Source organism: Chelonia mydas, chromosome 17 (genome assembly GCF_015237465.2).
Source record: "Chelonia mydas isolate rCheMyd1 chromosome 17, rCheMyd1.pri.v2, whole genome shotgun sequence".
Taxonomy (NCBI): Eukaryota; Metazoa; Chordata; order Testudines; family Cheloniidae; genus Chelonia; species Chelonia mydas.
This window is the reverse complement of record NC_051257.2, coordinates 9,530,855-9,550,510: the sequence shown is the minus strand read 5'-3', so window position 1 is coordinate 9,550,510 and position 19,656 is coordinate 9,530,855. Positions and strand designations below refer to the sequence as shown.

Sequence of the window (19,656 nt, the reverse complement as noted above, 5' to 3'; positions counted from 1 at the left end):
TTTAGAGAGTGTCATATTCCACTCATTCAGTGTACATCCCTGGAACAACTCCATGATGGAGTTTACATCACCATGAGAGCACAAGGTAGTGCTGTGACTGAAGTCGATGTCCAGCAGGTGGGAGAAACTATTGACAGCTTCCTCTTATGGGAACGTGAACAATTTCTCCCTCCTGTGCCTTTGTTAAACTAGATTAAGAGGCGCACTTGTTTCTGTTTCAGCACAGTGGTTCCATGATTTTCCCCTGCGGAGCCAGTCAGGCAGTTTTAATGTGGGACATTTCCCCCCTCATCTTAGTTCCACCATTCCAGGAACGTCCCATTAACAGGAAGAGGAAACAGGGCAATTCCAGGAAGGGATTAGAAGCAGCAGTGATCCGTTCTAATTCATTGTGAATTTGCTCCTTATATCAACTGGTCCTGACTGTAAATGAAGTCCCAGCAGTGGTGACTGATCTGAAGCCTTACATAATTGCCTTCAGTACAGGAATAAATGGAACAGAAAGTGCAGATGTGAAGGTCAATGGATGGTTATTATATTGCAGGATAAAAGCCAAAGTTTCATTTGAGACAACAGCATTATGGAACATCTCTTTTGAAGCTCTAAACATATTCAAACAATATATTGTCCAATTACTGAGTTCATTACAGCCCCCATTCAGCAAGGTACTAAAACACGTGCATAACTAAACCACAAGTACTCCCTCTAAACTCAATGGGCCTATTTAGATGCTAAAAGTTACGTGTGTGCTTAAAGACCTTGCAGAACCCAAGCCTTTACTCAAATTCAAAGCCAAGATTTTAAGTGAGCCTTGAGTTTGGGTGTCCACATTGAGACACCTAGAAGGAGTCTGCCTTTCTGAAAGTGCTGAGCTCTCACCTTCTAAGAGTCTTGTGTTGGCCATCCAAAGAAAAAAGTACCCCCCCAAATCACTAGCCACTTCTTAAAATCTTGGTCAAGATTTTCCACATGCATACAACCAGATATACAGCGCCCTTCATATACACTAAAGACCATCATGTAACTATTTTTTCCCCCTTTCTCTACTTGAAGTTGTTCAGGAAGGAAAGTTTAGGGGTTAAGGCCTGCATGGGACTCAGAAACCTGGCTTCAGTTCCTGGTTCAATTACCAACTTGCTGTGTCACCTGGGGCAAATCCCTTAACCTGCTCGGTCTCAGTTCTTCATCTGTAAATGTAGGGGATACCGCCTCACCTGACAGAAGGGTTGTGAAGATAAAATCCACGATTGTGAGGTGCTCAGATACTACAGTGATGGGGGCCATATAGTTACTTAGCCAGATAGGAAATGGAACATGTCTTAGTTATAACTTAAATGTCATAGAGCTGTGAATTCCCACCCTCCTCCCCTCATGCTAGCCATGCACCAGGGAAAAAACACAAGTCTTAGGGCGAAGGCAGAGGAGGATAGGGCCTTTAAGACCAAGCTTTCATATATTTTCCATATGAAGCATCCGATTGCCATGTCTCATAGTGCCCCAGGCCAGAATAAGAACTCCCTCCTACTTCCATAGTCAGGAGATGAGCTTGCTTTAGAAAGCAGAATTCTCTCCATGGGAGAGGTGAGCATCACCTTAAGACACACAGCCTCGATGACTGACTACAACCAAGGTACTAAAGCCTCCACTGCACAAGGCGCTGGTCAAGGAGTCACCTGAACCAGACACCTCATGGAGCCAGCTCGGCGCAGGCATTACAGAAAACAAGTTAACACTGAACTCAAACTAGCTACCGGGGTGTTAAAGCCCATAATAGAAATGTTAGTCCTTCAGAGACCCAAGGCAAATACTGTCAAGATTAGATTCCTGTCCAGGCCAGGTTACTTGAGTTAGGGCAAGGAGAGACATCCCTGCCCTGTCTTCACCCAGAACTGGTCTCTAGTAGAAGCAGCCAGCCCTTTTTTATCTGGGCTGCTGGGCCCTGATTGGCTTCCACCTGCTGCCCGCCCTTTGGCGCCACAAGATGCAGCAGGACACCTTCATGGGGAGGAGGAAGAGGTTTTCCCCAGGCAGCAAGGCACCTGACAAGGGGCAGGAGAGGCCTGGTTCACCCCGTCACAGTGCTCAACGTTCTGGTTCCAATCCAGCAAAGCGCCTAAGAACGTGCTTAAGTTTAAGTACGTGATTAATCCAATTGAAGTCACGTACATGATTTGGTGCATCAGGGCCAGGGTGCTTAGCATCTTGTGGATCACAGCCCCAAGCTTAGGTCTGATCCAAAGCCAACTGAAATCAATGGGAGTTTCTCTCTTGGCTTGAAGGAGCTTGGATCAAGCACTTTCAATTGTAAAATCCTTGGAGCAAGGATTGTGGGTTCCTATGTGTTCGTACAGCACCTAACACAAGGACCCCTGATTGTGACCGGGACCTCTGGCCACTACCACAACACAATTTGTAATAATATGGAATTATGAGGTTACTATTTTCCCGTCCCGCATTACAATCTGGCATAGGTAAACCTGGTGTATATAATTTTTAATCCACTGGAGCATCATGGATTCGAATGTTTGATTCAAACACAGTTGAGTTTGTGTTCCTTTAATGGAGACAGCAGAAAAAAAAAAAAAAGACAGGAGATGGGTGAGAACAATTTCAATTAAAGAAAAAAAAAGTACTGGCATATAATTATTATACACTGCTTGGGCAAGCTGAATAGTGGAGAGTACTTATACATATCCCTGATACCTGAGGGAAAGCTACCCTCAGCCAGAAATAGGCTTTTAAACTTCACTCAGCCTTGAAGATGGAAAAGAGCTTTGTAAACTACAGGAAAAATATTTCTAAACTGAACTACGTTTTACAAACCTCCTAGTACTTTGAGATGTTAGTAACACCAGCCGCTCCAAGAAGCAATGGTCTCAAGTAGCAGTAGGGGAGGTCTAGGATGTATATTAGGAAACACTTTCACTAGGAGGGTGGTGAAGCACTGGAATGGGTTACCTAGGGAGGTGGTGGAATCTGCTTCTTTCAAGGTTTTTAAGGCCCGGCTTGACAAAGCCCTGGCGGGGATGATTTAGTTGGGATTGGTCCTGCTTTGAGGAGGAGATTGGACTAGATGACCTCCTGAAGTCTCTGCCAACCCTAATCTTCTAAAGTCCCCAGCCCTAATTAGTGGCTCTTTAATCCAGTATAACAAAATCCAGTGGCTGGGAGCTGGAGTAAGCAAAGTTCAAACTGGAATTAAGATACACATTTTTTAAGCAGTGATGATAATTAGCCATTGGAACAGATTACCAAGGGATATTAAATTCTCCATCACTCAGAGTGTTATAGGGTCCATTTACCATATGGGGTGTCACCTGCTGTCAGCTCTGGGGATTAGCTCTTGCAAGGCACTGCCCTCCTTTGGTGGGGTCTCTGCGTGTTGTCTCTTTCACTCTGTGGCCCCTTTAACTCCTGAAGCTGCAGCTTCCTGTTCATGGCTTGGTCCTCTGGTCCTCCCCTTCCAGGGAAATCAAAGTCCTTCCAGACCATCTGCAACACCCTATATCATTTCCCAGTGCCTGGTGGAGGAACCCAGGCCCACCCTCTACACTGGGTTCCAGCCCAGGCATCCTCTAACAAGCAACAAAGGTCTGCACAGTCCCACCCCTTGCTGCTCTTTCCCTGGGCTTTTTCCCACTTACCTAGCTGCCCTCTCTTGCTGGGTTTGCCAACCCAAACTCCCTCTGCTCAGAGTAACTGTAGTCTACTTCCTTACAGCCTCTTGCTGCTCACAGCTCCTGGGCTTTCTACAGGCCCCTCCTTTTCCCACGCAGCTGAGCCCATTTCCAATCAGTGGCCTGCTCCTGGTCTCCTTCTTCAAGTGCAGCCTGGGTAGTTAATTGGCTTGTCTCACCACTTTAACCCTTCCAGTCCTATGTGGGGTGGACACCCCATCACATACCCTCCCTCTCAGGGGTGTGGATGCCTCCTGCCCTGCCTCTGCCGTACCCACAGCCCATCCCTCTCTTGTTCTGCTTCCTCCACCAGGAGACACAAATTGTACTGACCCTCCATGGCATCCCTCAACTTTTCCTTTTGAAACTCCAGGTCTCCTTCAGCTATTTGCAGGGGTTGTTTTGCCGCCGCTAGCTTCCCCTGGAGCTCCTTCACTTGCCCCACAGGATCCCCCACCGCCCTTTCACTCAGGGTCCGAATTCTCACCAGAGCTTGCTCCACTTCCGTGTGGAGCAGTTCCTATGCCTGTCTGGGCCCTCTCCCTCCCAATCATCTTATCTGTTACCTCCCTACTACCCCCTGCCGGGTGTGTGGGATAACCACATGCAAGGTCCACGGTCATTGCTGCTATGTCTATCCTGACGGTCTCTGGCATGTGCTGGTCTCCAGACACCACCTCCTTATTTCCTGTTTCACTGGGGTCCCTGCCTTCCCCTTTGCTACATCGCCCTTTCTTAAGAGGCCAGTGCCTCTTTTTATGGCTAATCTCATGGCACCTAAAACAAATCCTTGGCCTTTTCTTGGGAGTAGGCCATTCTTCCGCCTTCTCTTGTCTAGCCCCCTCTTGGGCTAGCCTTCCCCTCACAACTCAGAAATGGGCATCCCCTTCTGACCACAGGCGAAACAGGCCCCTCCCCTTCAGGTTCTCCCCCCACGTTAGACGTTTTTGGCTTTCTCGTTTTCCTGCCTGTATAGATGGGGCACTCTCTGTTTAGGTGTCCCCTACATTCACAGACATAACACCGCTTTGGCCAGGCCCACAGCCTCCTGGTGCTGGTGCCTCTCTTCTTATCTCACTCCCTGCAGTCTCTATGTAAGCTCCTGAGGGAAGAAACTAATAAATACAGCTGCTGTTCAGTTAGCCGTGTCAAAGAGGTTTGCGGGTACCCATGTGCCTCTCACTGTCTGTTGGTTCTCCAGCACTTGCCTCAGCAGGGTCTAGATCCATCCCTGCTGATTGTCAGTCCCCTTCTGCCGGGACGGTAACTCTGGAGTGCAGCCTGGGAAGTTATAAGTGCCCTCAGCAAAAAAGGCTTCCACGTACTGCAGCTCCATTGTCTTTTTCACCTTCATTTGTTTTTTTGCTATGGCTCACCACACTCCCTTGTATCAGAGATGACTGTCTAATGCAGTTCTTTGCAGTGCACCACAATCTCTTAACCACCCCCGTATGGTGGCCACTTCCCCCCACTACTTGTCACACGCTCCCAACACACCTCCCTTTGGCCAGGGAGTGACTGTAGCCTACTGCCTTGCAGCCTCTTGCAGCTGCTCACAGTTCCTGGGCTTTCTACAGGTCCCTCCTGATCCTGCCCAGCTAAACCCACTTCCAGTTAGTGGTCTGCTCCCTGTCCACTTCAGGTGCAGCCTGGGCAGTTAATTGGCCTGCCTCGCCCCTTGAACCGCTCCAGTCCTGGGTGAGGTGGACACTGCGTGGCATGGAGTTTTTAAATCAAGTCTGGCTTTCTTTCTGGAAAATATGCTTTAATTCAACCACAAGTCACTGAGCTAGATGCAGGAATAACATGATGAAATTGTACGGGCTGTGTTACGCAGGAAATCAGACTAGATCAACGGTTCTCAGACTGTGGGTCACGACCCCATTTTAATGGGGTTGCCAGGGTCAGCGTTAGACTTGCTGGGGCTGAGGGCTGAAGCCAAAACCCAAGTGCTGCCACTGGGAGGTGATGCCAAAGCCCGAGGGCTTCATCCTGGGGCAGCAGGGCTCAGGCTCGCTCCCTGTCCCTCCCCCTCAGGTCATGTTTTAGTTTTTGTTGCCAGAAAGGGATTGCGGTGTAATGAAGTTTCAGAACTGCTGGACTAGATGAGCACAAGGTCCCTTCCGTCCTTAATCTTTGAATCACAGCCCAACACCATAACTCAGCTGTTCTGATCTACGACAGGGGCTGTCCAGCTGGTATCTGCAACACCCTACGCCATTTCCCAGTGTCTGGTAGGGAAACCCAGACCCACCCTTCACACTGGGTTCCAGCCCGGGGATCCTCTAACAAGCAATGAAGGTCTGCACAGTCTTACCCCTTGCTGCTGTTTCCCTGGGCTTTTTCCTACTTACCTGGCAAGTTACTACAGGGCAAGCCAGGTGAGAGTCTACAGCGTACCACTTTGCTGCTCAGTAATGTCCCATGTGAATTCTGCTACAGCACAGGGAAAGTTGAGGGACTTTAATGTGCAGCAAGCTGGTGAGCTGTAGATGCAGACCCTGGCTTTCCCCACAGTAACTTGCAATGTAGACAGAATCTTTATCCATCAAGATAATACACAACCTTAAGTTTGAATGGTTTCTTCAGAACTCATTAAAAAAACTAACACATTTTCTCCAAATGTTTTAGTATTAAGTTTAATGCACAGATCCCTGATTATTCACTTACAAAATTAAGGAATCTAAGTATTATCGTAGTAAAAAGGCTTAAAAAAATGAACAATATGATCTGAACAGAAGTAAAGTTCTAGCATATAAAAAGCTTATACAAAAAGCGTGGGTTCGTCTAGAAATAGCAGGGTTGCTAGTTAGGTTGAAGTGGTTATAAAAAAAAAAAGAATTAGATTCTTGATTAAGTTTCAGTAGCAAATTCCCTAGTAAACAGCTAATTTTAGGAGGCGTACACAGAAGCTGACTCTGTTATATAAATTGTATGTAGGATTTCATCTTTAAACCTGAACATAGGTCAGCATAACATCACCCTCTACTTCAAGCTTGTCTATCTGCTGCAGGTTAGGAACTCGGTGGTTGTATGCAAACTGGTGGTGTCCATTCACAGTCACCATAAAGCAGCGAGCTTCACATAAAATCCAGATCTGCCAACCAAGGGAGGAAAAAAAGAGTGAAGAAATCCCATAAACAGGCATTCAGAAATGAGCAATAGCTATGGAGAAAAATATATAGAAAGCATCAAATATATGAATTTCTCCCTCTTTTATAAAAATACATTTGCAAAGTTGCGCTTGTAAACCATAGTAGCCATCATTCTAGCACCAGGGGCAGTGTGACCTGGTAGAGTGAACGCTGGACTGGAGTCAGGGGCCCTGGAGTTCCGATGCCAGCTCTCACTGGTTTGCTCTGTGTCTGCAGGCAAGTCATTTAACCTCTATGTTTAAGATTTCCCATCTATTACATGGGGTTATCGATATTTTCTCACCTACCCCACGGGGCTGACTGGGCTCCACAGCTCTGAAAATGTCAAACACTAGGAGTTATTACAGTGGGATTTACAATCCTAGTACAGACCAGCGCTCGTTCTGGGAAGCCTGCCTCCAGCAGGAATATATATGAATGCTAAAGCCTTCATGCAGCGAAATGGAGGGAAATTCTATTCTATGCTATCTGGTCACTGGCTTATTCCCTGAAGCACAAGCACTGATAGTCCTTGTACTGTTATCCTTACTACGAATACGGACCTAAACTTTCAAGAGTGCCTAGGGATTTTAGTACTTGGCTTTTGGGGCTGTCAGCTTGAGACACATTGAAAAGACCTAATTTTCAGAGAGTGCTAAGCACCTGCCCTCTGAAAAATCAGGCCCCTTTAAAGGTTCTCAAATTGGACAACCAAGAGCCACTAACCACTTAACAATTTAAGATGCTATTTCTCGTCCTAAATGTGCCTAAGTGAATGTAAAGGCCTCAAAGGCCAAAAGCAAAAATGTCCTTGTCAATGAGCATAACGAGTGACTAGTTTAAAATGGTTTTGCTCACTGTGAAGATCTGCCCACGGCTGAGAGGCATGCCACTTGGCAAGTCACGTTCCTCTGGCCCCCAGCACTGGTTCAGGAAACTGTTGCGGACAATGGTCTTCTCAGGGAATCTTGGGTTTAGATGGAAGGCAATTTCTTTGCCCCATTTCAGATTGACATGGAATCTAAACACACCGGAGACAAATCACACGCATGAAACCCCTCACTTTTAAACACCACCATTCACTACAGTTTTAACTGGGGAACACAATATGATTAACTAGAAGGTGTGACATGCAAAGTGAGTATCAAGCACAATAATACAGTACATGCATTTAAGCCACTTAAATAAAATATGCACCCTTTTATTTTGCCGCTGCAATTTGTGGCTGCTTCAAGTAGTTAATAGTTGGCCCCAGTTATAGAGCATTAAGTCACCTACTGTCTTAGTTTCAAAGATGGTGAGCAACTGCTGTTCCCCTTCACTTGACATGGAAGTTGTAAGCAGCCCACTCCTCTGAGAATCAGGTAATCAGCTACCTGAATGTGACTACAAGTCAGGCAGTTAAATGTGGCCATCTGTGCTTGCAATTCATTATTCTCATAATTAATTGCTGGTGCAAAGTGAAATGCTTGGCTGAGGCCCCTTTACAAATTCTGACCAACAATTTGACTCATCACTATTGTATTCATTATGATAAACTCAACAACGAGCTTGGCTTAATCAAAAAGTTTAAAAGCTTTAGAGAAAATACATTTTTATACAATGTACACTAGCACCTTCAAGTTGTACAGTCCTCTCCTGGTCATATACCACTGTCATTTTCAGTAATAAAATGCCTTGACTGAAACGTCCCATTCCTAGGATTAATTAACAGTGCAACAACAATTTCTAATGAGATCTAAAAAAGCAGGCTCTGTCTTGTTCAGAAGAACTACTTTCCTCCCGTCTGCAGAGTGAAAATGTCACAGCTGTGTGTGCTGACTGAATTAGCTGGCCAGGAGATTCCAAGAGCTCTCCGCATCTGTAGCCAGGTGTCTTGACAGACACCTCGACTCAGCAAGTGATTCCACACAGACAGACTCCTGCACTGCCATTAAGCATCACTGAAATCTAGGGTGCAGTTACAGGCAAAATTTGCCATCAGGGCTAAAATTTGCAAACCAAGAGCCAAATCTTACTCTCGGATGTACAAGCTGGCTGCAACTGAAGTCAGTGGAAGGAAGAGTGACCTCAACTGACTCTCAGTGAAGTCAATGCAAACACTCTCATGGAAGTCAACGGGAGTTGATCCCCCAAATTGTTAATTAAACACCAGCTGTACTGGCCTATTTGTAGTGGCTGTTATAGGCATACAGGCATGTTGCGCAGCCACTGAGGCTGAGGGGGAAAGATGTAGGGAGAAACACCAGCCAGTTGTAAAGGAAAAATCTTAAGGATGCCAGGACACGTCAACAGCAGCTGTGTTTGTGTGCAGAGGGATTGCAGCTATTTAAAATATAACCATGACTGTATGCTGGGGGGAAAAACCCTTACTGACAACTGCATCTTCCCTGAACTTCAGAGAAGTCTAAATGTGGCTGCAATGCAGACATGGGGCTGTCTCTGCTACTTACCTGTCAGCATCAAGAGGAATGGTCCCTGTTATTACGAAAGATCTTGATGGATAAAGTCCTCCAAGAATCCAAGTGTGGTATGGCACAGGCTAGTGAAAGATACAGGAAAACAGGCTTAAAAAATATCAATCAGAACATATTTGCTTCTGTAATAAATGAAGGGAGGGGCTAGCTCCCTTTTATGGACACCCAGCCAGCCAGTTAGCTATAAAATCCCTCTTAGTAGCTGTTCTCTACTTGCTTTACCTGTAAAGGGTTAAAAAGGAAGTAAGTGGGCACCTGGACAAAGGGGCCAGTAGGAGGCCTAGAACTTTTTAAAATTGAAACAAAACTCCCGTTTTGTCTGTCTGTTGTTAGCTCTCGGCTGAGAGGTAAACTGGATAGGAGTTATGCTGTAAGAAGTGGAGCCAGGTATGAAAAATCATCAGAATCATACCTAGAAACTGCTCATTGGAAAACCCAGATATGAAGTGAGCTGCAGCTCACGAAAGCTTATGCTCAAATAAATTGGTTAGTCTCTAAGGTGCCACAAGTACTCCTTTTCTGTTTGCGAATACAGACTAACACGGCTGTTACTCTGAAACCAGATATGTAAGTAGATCAGGAAATGTTTAGGAAGATGCGATTAGGTTTATCTCTTGTTATTTCTTTATGGCTTGTGGATTCCTCTGTGCTAACCCCAGGTGCTTTTGTTTTGCTTGTAACCTTTAAGCTGGACCCCCCAGAAAGCTATTTTGGGTGCTAAATTTTTGGAATTGCTCTTCCAAAAATCTAACAGCAGCCTGAGTTTCCAGATGTATTTTCTTTCTTTTTGTTTTTAATAAAATTTACCTTTTTTTAAAAACAGGATTTGGATTTTTGGGTCTTAAGAGCTTTCTGCACATGTTTTTAGTTAGCTGGTGGCAACAGCTGATTTCTTTGTTTTTGTTTCTCAGCTCTTCCCCGGAGAGGGGGGTACCTGAAAGGGCTTTGAGGATACCCACAGGAAGGAATTCCCAAGTGCGCCTTCCTGGGCTCTCAAAGGGGTTTGCATTTGGGTGGTGGCAGCATTTACCAAGCCAAGGTCAGAGACAAGATGGAACCTTGGGAGTTTAATCCCAGCCGGGAGGGGCCAGTATTCATTTTAAAGTTCTGGCAGGCCCCCACCTTCTGCACTCAAAGTGCCAGAATCAGCCTTGGCAGCTTCCTTTTTATTTTCACCCACCAGGGGGAGTCTAATAAATGCACATCGGTTAAAAACAAATGACAAAGGAAGTCAGACGGATCCTGAAACAGAAGTGTCAGGGTGTTTCAGGTCCATTTAGAGGTTGAGTCTGTCGCCTGTAAGGAGCACAAGTAATCTTGCAATACATTAGGCATTGCCCTGCACTGTAGGGTAAGCAATACTGAATGTATCAAGCTTCTGACTCGCGGGGTCTGTCTGTACTGCAGCGGGGAGTGCTTTCCAGCACAGGCAGACAAACGTACACTAGTTCTGTTTGGTCTAGTGAGCTAAAACTGGGAGTGTGGCTGCAGCAGTATGCAGGGTGGCTCAGGTGAGCTGAGTTCAAGCCGGCCTGACCCCCTGGGTACGTGTCGCTGTGAATAGAGCACTAGCTTAAGCAGAGCTAGCGTGTGTTTGTCCAACAGGGCTGGGAAGCGGGCTGGGCCCAGTCCTATTCAACAGATTCATAAATGATCTGGAAAAAGGAGTAAACAGGAAGGTGGCAAAATTTGCAGATGATACAAAACTACTCAAGATAGTTAAGGCCCAGGCAGACTGTGAAGAGCTACAAAAGGATCTCACAGAACTGGGTGACTGGGCAACAAAATGGCAGATGAAATTCAGTGTCGGGGGTGGGAGGGGTGAGGGAATAGATTGGTCTCCAGGGCCCATTCGGTCATTGGCTTCCACTCTTCTAATGAGACCATCCATCTGCACCAGTTTTTGTGACCTGACTCTGAGACCCACCAGACCACACTGAGGTCACTACTATACTTTTAATGTTCGCCTTTAGTTTTATTTAACTCAATCCCTCCCCCCCACTGGAATGCCAGGTAGCAATCAAGGCATGCAGGCTCACCAGCGCAGGTCTATGGAACCTTTCCGTAAGAAAGGGGCTCTGTAGACTAACCTTTCGACTGTTGGATAACCCAGTGGGCATTATTCTTTCCCAATGTGACAATTCAGAGAAGTCACTTCTCCTGACCCTCTTTCGGCTCTCCGAAATCACATTCTCAGCCAGAATTCTTTTTCACCTGATCTTTCAGCACTTCAGATTTAAAAAGTACCCACCTCCCCAGTGACAACCACCACAAAATAATGTTATAAAGACTTACATAAGTTTGCGGCTGGTACGGTCCAGGTGGGAAAGCAGGATTTGACGACAAACAGAAAGGAAAAGAGAAAAGATCTCACACATCTGAATAGTCAGCCTTGATAAGCAGGCAGAGTTAAAACAAAAGTGTGCTTACAAATGCCATGAGAGCTATGCTTCCAATTCTTAAATGTAACCCACTCGTTCTTTTAACTATGCTTTACTTCTGTGTATTGATTTTAAAAGTCTGTAAACCACACCAGGGTTTTCAAAGTGGGAGAGGAAGGAGGTTCCAATGACAATTTTGAAAGGGGATATCGCAAGATCCCTATTTAGACATTTGATTAATAAAAGCTTTCTATCTGTGCTGCCTAAAGTAAAGCCAACGAGACAAATTCTGTTCTTAGTGACACCCAGGCAACGTCACTGAATTCTGAGAGCAGAGTATTCAGAAGCTACACACAACAAAGAAAAGGATGGGATTCTCAAAAGCACTAAACATTGGTCTAATTCTACTCTCCTTGACAGCAAAGGAAGTTGAGGGTCCTCAGCACCTCACAGGATTGGACCCCAAGACAATCATTTCACATTACTATCCATCCAAAAGCACCAGTCTGGACTCTTAATATTGCAGACAAAAGTTGGCTGCTTTAGTTCTTGCTAAGCTTGCCTTAACAGACCTGGAATATTGGGGCTGGGCTATGTTCTGCTCTCCATTACATTGATGTAATAAAATCCAAACTAACACTAGTCAAGCAAATTTAATTATTTTCTACTTACATGGTGTAAAAGAGAACTCTATTTAGCCCATTGAATCAAGCAGAAAATTTTCCCTTCAATTAATACAAATGAATTCAGCATCACTTAAACTCACACTATATGTCGATCCAGGAGCGAACTGTGTAGGTGGGAAAACTGCATTGGTCTGAAAAGCGAAAGACAATCTTGGTACTTAACAAATAAAAGAATAGCCACTAGGAGGCACTAGTAACACAGAAAACAGGTGAATCGTCGTGAACGTACAAATTAGCCCTGAAAAAGTCATGAAGAAAGCCCAGACTGTGATATTTTTTTCTCTCTTTTCACATATTGCCATTATTGTCTTTGCGTGCTCTGACAATATGTTTCTTTCTGATTAAAATATTCAGAATCCTATTCTTCCTTCTGATTTTTCGTGGGGTGAAGAAATAAATAGAGCTTGTCAGAGTTGCTCTGTTTTCCAACTTTGGTTCATACAAGCCAACAAAAGGAATAAAGCGCACAAAGAAAGTTAGAGTAAACACTTACGATGCCAGCTGATCTAGGACACCAAGCACCTGGGGGCTAAATGTTATGAAAAAGAAAAAGTTAGTCCAAAAGGCTTGAATTAACAGTCCTGTCTGAATGGCAAAATCAGCTGACAGAAGTAATGTGGTCTAGTGATTCCAGGAGACCTGGGTACACACTCTTCCACAAACTTGATACGCAATTGCCTTCTCATCAGACCATGAGTATTTACTATTAAAGGTACTGATGCAGAAACAGTTACATTTCCTGCAATACAGTGAACTAGACAGATTGTTAGGGTAAGATATGTTGGACATATTTAGACACTCTAAGCAACAGATTTCCACAGTAGTGATGACATGCACCCTCCCAGTGACCATGCTGGAATTGCATTCTCAATCCTGCTCTTCTTCCCCTAAATATTGCTGTTTAAATGGATTATTCTTTTTTAAAAAATTGTATTTTACACATATATGGTCATGAATTTTCCAGCAGTTATTATTCCAAACGAATGGTGACAGCACTGGAAGCAGACAGGCGTAGGGGTAAATACCATGAGAGTTTCCTCAGTATTCCTGTGATAGTCCTTTTAATCCATTGCTAGACTCTTCAGTGTGTGTCAAATAATGAGCTAGTTCTGTTAGGTAGCCCCAGTGTTCACTAGGACTAGATTGCACAATCAAAATTATTTCAACCATGAGTTAAAAAACTAGATTTGAACCAGATCTTAGCATCCTGCACTGTTTCCCTGAATCCTCAGGTGAATTCCTTGCCCAATGCATCAAAAGTAAACCAGGATCTGCAATGGAGAATCAGTGGGCAAAGAAATTAAAGACCATGAGCCAAAGTCAGCCCTGGAGTATGGAAAATTTAGCATCCATTGAAGTTCATGGGAATTACACACAGTTCCTGTGGTACTTAATTCAGCCCAATGTCTAATTCACCAGCAAAGCAGTGAGAAGACACTGCCCCTTCCCTTTTGCTCAAACATCAGTGGGGGAGAGGGCGGGAATCTATACACAACAGTAGGATTATTGCAAAGAAACAGGAATCATAATATGGGAAAACAATAGGTGGCTTTAGTTTTTCAATTAGGTTACAAATTAAGAATGCTCAAATGCACCTGTAAAATTTGATTCAATGAGACAATCGCTGTATATTAAATACTAACTATTCCAGAGATCTTTGTGAAGGATTAAATAAATGTCATATACCAGATTATGAAATATTTGTGTCATTGTGCACTGTTATATTTTGCTCTCAGCATGGAAAATCTTATTATAAAAGCAGGTTTCTTAATTACTAGAATCTAGAGGGTTTTTTTTTATTCTCTGAAGTCATTTATATTTCCCTCCCTCCCCCCAGAAAACAGTAAACACCGCAGCTGTTATACAAATAAAAAAAACTGGGCAATTCTCCCAGAGATACCCTTTGAGCATGGCTACACTTGCAAATGTAGAGTGCTTTGAGTTAAACCAACCTTCGTGGAGCGCAGTAGGGAAAGCGCGGCAGTCTGTCCATACTGACAGCTGCAAGCACACGGACATGTCCACATTTGCGGCACTCGCAGCGGCATTGGGAGCGGTGCATTGTTGGCAGCTATCCCACAGAGCCCCTCTTCCCATTCTGGCGCTGTAGCTTGTGGGAAGGGTGCAGAGAGTGTGGGGCATTCTGGGTCCTGTTCCAACGCCCGGTGATGCATCGGTTCGCATCACAGCAATCCCTCTGCTTCCATCCACAATTGGTGCCATCTTTCAATGTTTTTTGTACTGCGCGCTCTGTCTTCCCTTTCGGTCTGCGGGAATGGAGCCCGAACTGCTGAGGAGTGTGCTCATGAGTCTCGCCAGCACATCACGTTTGGCAGTCGAGTTCCTCCTTACGATCCAAAGTGACGGTGAGGACTCCGACGATGATATCGATGCGAGTAACGCATACGACACGAGATTGCTTGTGGCGTTCACGGACATGCTCACCACCGTGGAATGGTGCTTGTGGGCTCGGGAAACAAGCCCTGAAGGGTGGGATCACATCGTCATGCACATCTGGGATGACGAGCAGTGGCTGCAGAACTTTCGGATGAGGAAAGCCACTTTTATGGGACTGTGTGCTGAGCTCGCCCCCACCCCACAGTGCAAGGACACGAGATTGAGAGCTGCCCTGACGGTGGAGAAGCGGGTGGCTATTGCAATCTGGAAGCTGGCAACTCCAGACAGCTACCGATCGGTCGCTAACCAGTTTGGAGTGGGGAAGTCGACCGTTGGAATCGTGTTGATGCAAGTTTGCAGGGCCATTAATCGCATCCTGCTCAGCAGAGCCGTGACTCCGGGTAACGTGCATGACATTGTGGCTGGCTTTGCACAAATGGGTTTCCCTAACTGCGGAGGGGCGATAGATGGGACGCATATTCCAATTCTGGCACCAGCCCACCTAGCCTCTGAGTACATTAATCGGAAGGGGTATTTCTCTATGGTTCTCCAGGCGCTGGTGGACCACCGTGGGCATTTCATTGACATTAACGCAGGCTGGCCCAGAAAGATGCATGACGCACGCGTCTTTCGGAACACTGGCCTGTTCAGGAAGCTGCAAGTCGGGACTTTTTTCCCAGACCAGAAGATCACCGTAGGGGAAGTCGAAATGCCCATTGTGATCCTTGGAGACCCCGCTTACCCTTTATTGCCATGGCCTATGAAACCCTACACAGGGAGCCCTGACAGCAGCAAGGAGCGGTTCAACAACAGGCTAAGCCGGTGCAAAATGACTGTGGAGTGTGCTTTTGGCTGTTTAAAGGGCCACTAACGCTCTCTGTATGGGAAGCTGGACCTGGCTGATGACAGCATCCCTGCGGTTATATCCGCGTGCTGTACCCTCCGTAACATTTGTGAAGGGAAGGGTGAACAATTCACTCAGGCATGAAACTAGGAAGTTCAACACCTGGAGGCTGAATTCGAACAGCCAGAGAGCAGGGCTATTAGAGGGGCCCAGCGTGGGGCTGCAAGGATTAGGGATGCCTTGAGGGAACAGTTTGAGGCTGAGAGCCACCAGTAATGTCTGGTGCCCTGCACGGGAGTGAAAGGTGGTGGTTCCAATGTTAGTAGAATCTGTGTTTGCTACGCATGATACACTGACTTGCAGTGCCTGTTGCTTTCCTGGGCTAAGGTATCTTTCACGTTATGCAATAATAAAGAATGTTTTCAAAGCAAAAAAAATCCATTTAATGAAAAGAAAATGCATTTATTGAAAAGAAACAAAACTGTGCAAGCGCATTGCCCAAGTTCTGGATGAGAACTTTGAAGAGATCACTGAGGCCAATTACTGCAATGTGAGAGAGCACCTCAACGCCCTATTCTGCATCTAGGCATGCATGCGGCCCTAACCCTCCTTGCCCCAAGAGCCCGCACCGAACAACTTCCTTCCCAAAATAAAAGCCGCTTACTGGGAATCTCCTCTGGTGTTTGTCCTTCTCCAAGCACTGGCCGCCGCGACTGGCTACCTTCCTCCTGGCTTGAGAACAGCTCCTGGTTGCATGCATCTACGGATGCCGGGGGGTCTTCCTCCACCTCAGCACCCTCACTCCTGCTTTGCTCCTCCTCCTCTTCCCGCCTCGTTGAACTGGGCTCTGAAGTGTCCATGGTGGTACTCGGCATGGAGGTGGGGTCGCCCCCAAGTATTGCGTCCAGCTCTTTGTGAAAACGGCAGGTCGCAGGGGCAGCACCGGAGCGGCGGTTTGCCTCTCGGGCTTTGCGGTGGCATTCCGCAGCTCCTTCACTTTAACCCTGCACTGCAGTGCATCCCGGTCATGGCCCCTTTCCAGCATGTCCCTTGATATCTGCCCGAAGGTATCGTAATTCCTACAGCTGGAGCGCAGCTGAGACTGGACAGCTTCCTCACCCCAAACACTGATGAGGTCCAGCACCTCGCCATTGCTCCATACTGGGGATCGCCTGGCGCGTGGAGGCATGGTCACCTGGAAAGATTCGCTGAGAGCACGCCACTCCTGGCTGAGCAAACAGGAAGGGGATTTTCAAAATTCCCAGAGAATTTAAAGGGCAGGTCTGACGGTTGGTCACCTGAGGGCAGGGCAGTAGAGTTCAAAGTGATGACCGGAGTGGCTAGAACAGGCATCGTGGGACACGTCTGGAGGCCGATCACAGCGCATTAACAGACCAGGGTGTCCACACTGGCGCCGTGACGCTCCAGCGGGGGCGCAGCAAGCGTTATTCCACTCGCTGAGGTGGAGCACGAGCAGCGCCATAGCCATGGAGTCAGAGCGCTCTACGTGCCTTGCCAGTGTGGACGCGTTGTGAGTTAGAGCGCACTGGGCTGCTTTAATGCGCTGTAACTTGCAAGTGGAGCCATGCCCTTAGTTGTAAGTACATCTCTGCAAGAAACTGATATTATTCCTAACACTTCATACTTCTCTAGGGAACTGCACAGATCCAAGGATCTCACAGTACTTTAGGAACATTAACTAATTAAGCTTCACAACACAATCCTCAGATTACTTCACCCCGCACTCAATTACCAGCACACCTATGGCTGCAGTTTATCCGAGCACTGCCACACTGTAAAACGGCAGAGGATACAAAGAAGGTATATTGTGTCCAACCGAAACTGCAGAGAGAACTCCCGCAGGAAGAATTAATTTACCTACATTGGAATCTGGACAGGAAAGGAGGGTTCACACCCCTAACTTTTGCAAGAAGAGCCAGGATCTTTAACACAGAGAACAGGTCAGCACTGAGGTTTCACATCTGATTTGAAAGACAGTCCCTGCAGCATCCCAGCGTTTATAAATGCCTGGCTGCTGTCTCTTGCTCACCTACCCAGGTCAGACTGATTGTTAGAGCTGGGGTTGAGAAGGAATTTCCCCCCAGAACAGATTGGCTGGGACCCTGGGGTTTCTTTTGCCTTCCCCTGCACCACAGAGTGTAGCTCACCTGCTGAGATCATCTAGGCATACCTCACCAAATAATTCCCTGTCATTGCAAGGGCCTCGGGCACTGGTGACAGTTTTGTAAAGGGACCATTCAGGGCACAAGAAACACACTTTGCTTACAGTACTGCAGGCTGGGAACTTGCTGCTTTACTCAACTATATACAGACGGGGGGAGGGGGTGAAAAACACACACTAATTAAACAGGAAATGAAGTCAGGGTGGAGCATGGCTCAAACCATCATACTCTGAGCCAGTGGCTCTCAATCTTTCCAGACTACTGTATCCCTTTCAGGAGTCTGATTTGTCTTGTGTACCCCCAAGTTTCACCTCACTTAAAACCTATTTGCTTACAAAATCAGACATACAAATACAAACATGTCACACAACACTATTACTGAAAAATGGCTGACTTTCTCATTTTGACCATATAATCATAAAATACGTCAACTGAAATATAAATATAGTACTTACATTTCAGTATTCAGAGCAGTATAAACAAGCCATTGTCTGTATGAAATTTTTGTTTGTACTGACTTCGCTGGTGCTTTTTACGTAGCCTGTTGTAAAACCAGGCAAATATTTGATGAGTTGATGGTGCCCCCGGGAAGATCCCTGCGTACCCCCAGGGGTACGTGTACCCCTGGCTGAAAACCACTGCTCTGAATAAACCCCATTAACCCCTTAATGACCACTTTACTACAGGCAGTTTGGTGTCTTCCATGACACACATTTTAGTTTCCAGAGGACTAAAATGGTATGGTCTAACTAAAGTCTTTGTACTTCACACAGAGGTCCTGGGTAAAAAGTAATGGCCTGTGATATTCAGAAGGTCAGACTGGATGATCTGATGGTCCCTTCTGGCCTTAAAAATACACGAAACAATGAAGCCTCTTCTAACGCCCTGCTGAGGCATTGGTCTACTACTGACTCAGAGAGAATGAGAATCAGTGACACCACTTGTTCTTTGTAGGCACCTACCAGTTCCTTGTAGGTCTCCAATCCAGTCCCCCGACTTTTCGTATTTAATAGGTTTATAACACAAGGTGGTCTGGCTGAAGGCTCATTACTATTTCCCTGAAAGGCTTGCCTCCAGTTCAGTAAATACGGGAATACAGTAGAGGTTTTGGTTTTTTTTTTACAAGTAAAATATTGGGTTTAAGGACCATGGGTCCAATGATTCCTGAAAGGATCTGAACATCCTCATCCCACACTGAGCTCAGAGCTCACTGAGTTTGCTGGCAATTTTTCCACTGTTGGTTTAGCTTAGTTACAGTTTCATTGATGGCAGCAAAATTGGAAGCACTAGCACAGACAAGCATTGGCTTTTTATCATTCTATCATCTTGGAGCATGACACGGCAATAAAAAAATACCTGCACTCTGTCCACGCTTGTTTTTTTTTCCCATGGTTAGTCGAACACTGGTAAAGCTCCACCACTGGGAGCACTAGTGGGGACAAGACCCGTCTGAGATATTCAGAAACCCATAGGATATACTCAGATTCTCACTGGATCATGCCCCAAATCTGCAAATACTAGAGTCTCTCCAGTTCACCTCGTGGTTCTGAAACACAATAATACATGCAATCGGCACTTACAGTAGCATCTTGGAAGCTGATGATTGCCACTTCCACACCCCCAGACACACTAAGGTTGTTCACTTTGGAAAGTGGAATCCGGTGCTTGTACTCCACAAAGTGCTTTCCATTTACAATAACCTGCCATGTGTAAAAATCAGAAGTTATTCTTTTGGGATAAAGGATAATGTCTCGTGCCCACAAGAAAATGTAAGGTTTGTTTTAAAAAAAAAATTACAAAACCTCAGAACAATAGAAATATTTCTATGAAGTTTTACAAAAATCAAGAAAGAATTCAAAATAAACCAACATTTCCCT

The 19,656-nt window shown here is 45.8% G+C and overlaps 1 protein-coding gene across 4 annotated transcripts in view; it reads right to left on the bottom strand.

Moving 5' to 3' along the window:
* Positions 1-6,300: 6,300 nt before the first annotated feature.
* The window catches only part of LGALS9 (galectin 9), a 40,430-nt gene continuing 27,074 nt past the window's right edge, over positions 6,301-19,656 (bottom strand). For all 4 annotated transcript variants that reach the window (XM_037880333.2, XM_037880334.2, XM_037880335.2 and 1 more), the window contains 7 exons: positions 19,360-19,479; positions 12,849-12,884; positions 12,436-12,486; positions 11,584-11,595; positions 9,265-9,353; positions 7,670-7,832; positions 6,301-6,774 (listed from right to left, as the gene is read on the bottom strand). In XM_037880333.2, coding sequence (XP_037736261.1) covers positions 6,628-6,774; positions 7,670-7,832; positions 9,265-9,353; positions 11,584-11,595; positions 12,436-12,486; positions 12,849-12,884; positions 19,360-19,479 — 618 coding nt within the window. In that variant the 3' untranslated portion in view covers positions 6,301-6,627. The remainder of the gene's footprint in view (positions 6,775-7,669; positions 7,833-9,264; positions 9,354-11,583; positions 11,596-12,435; positions 12,487-12,848; positions 12,885-19,359; positions 19,480-19,656) is intronic.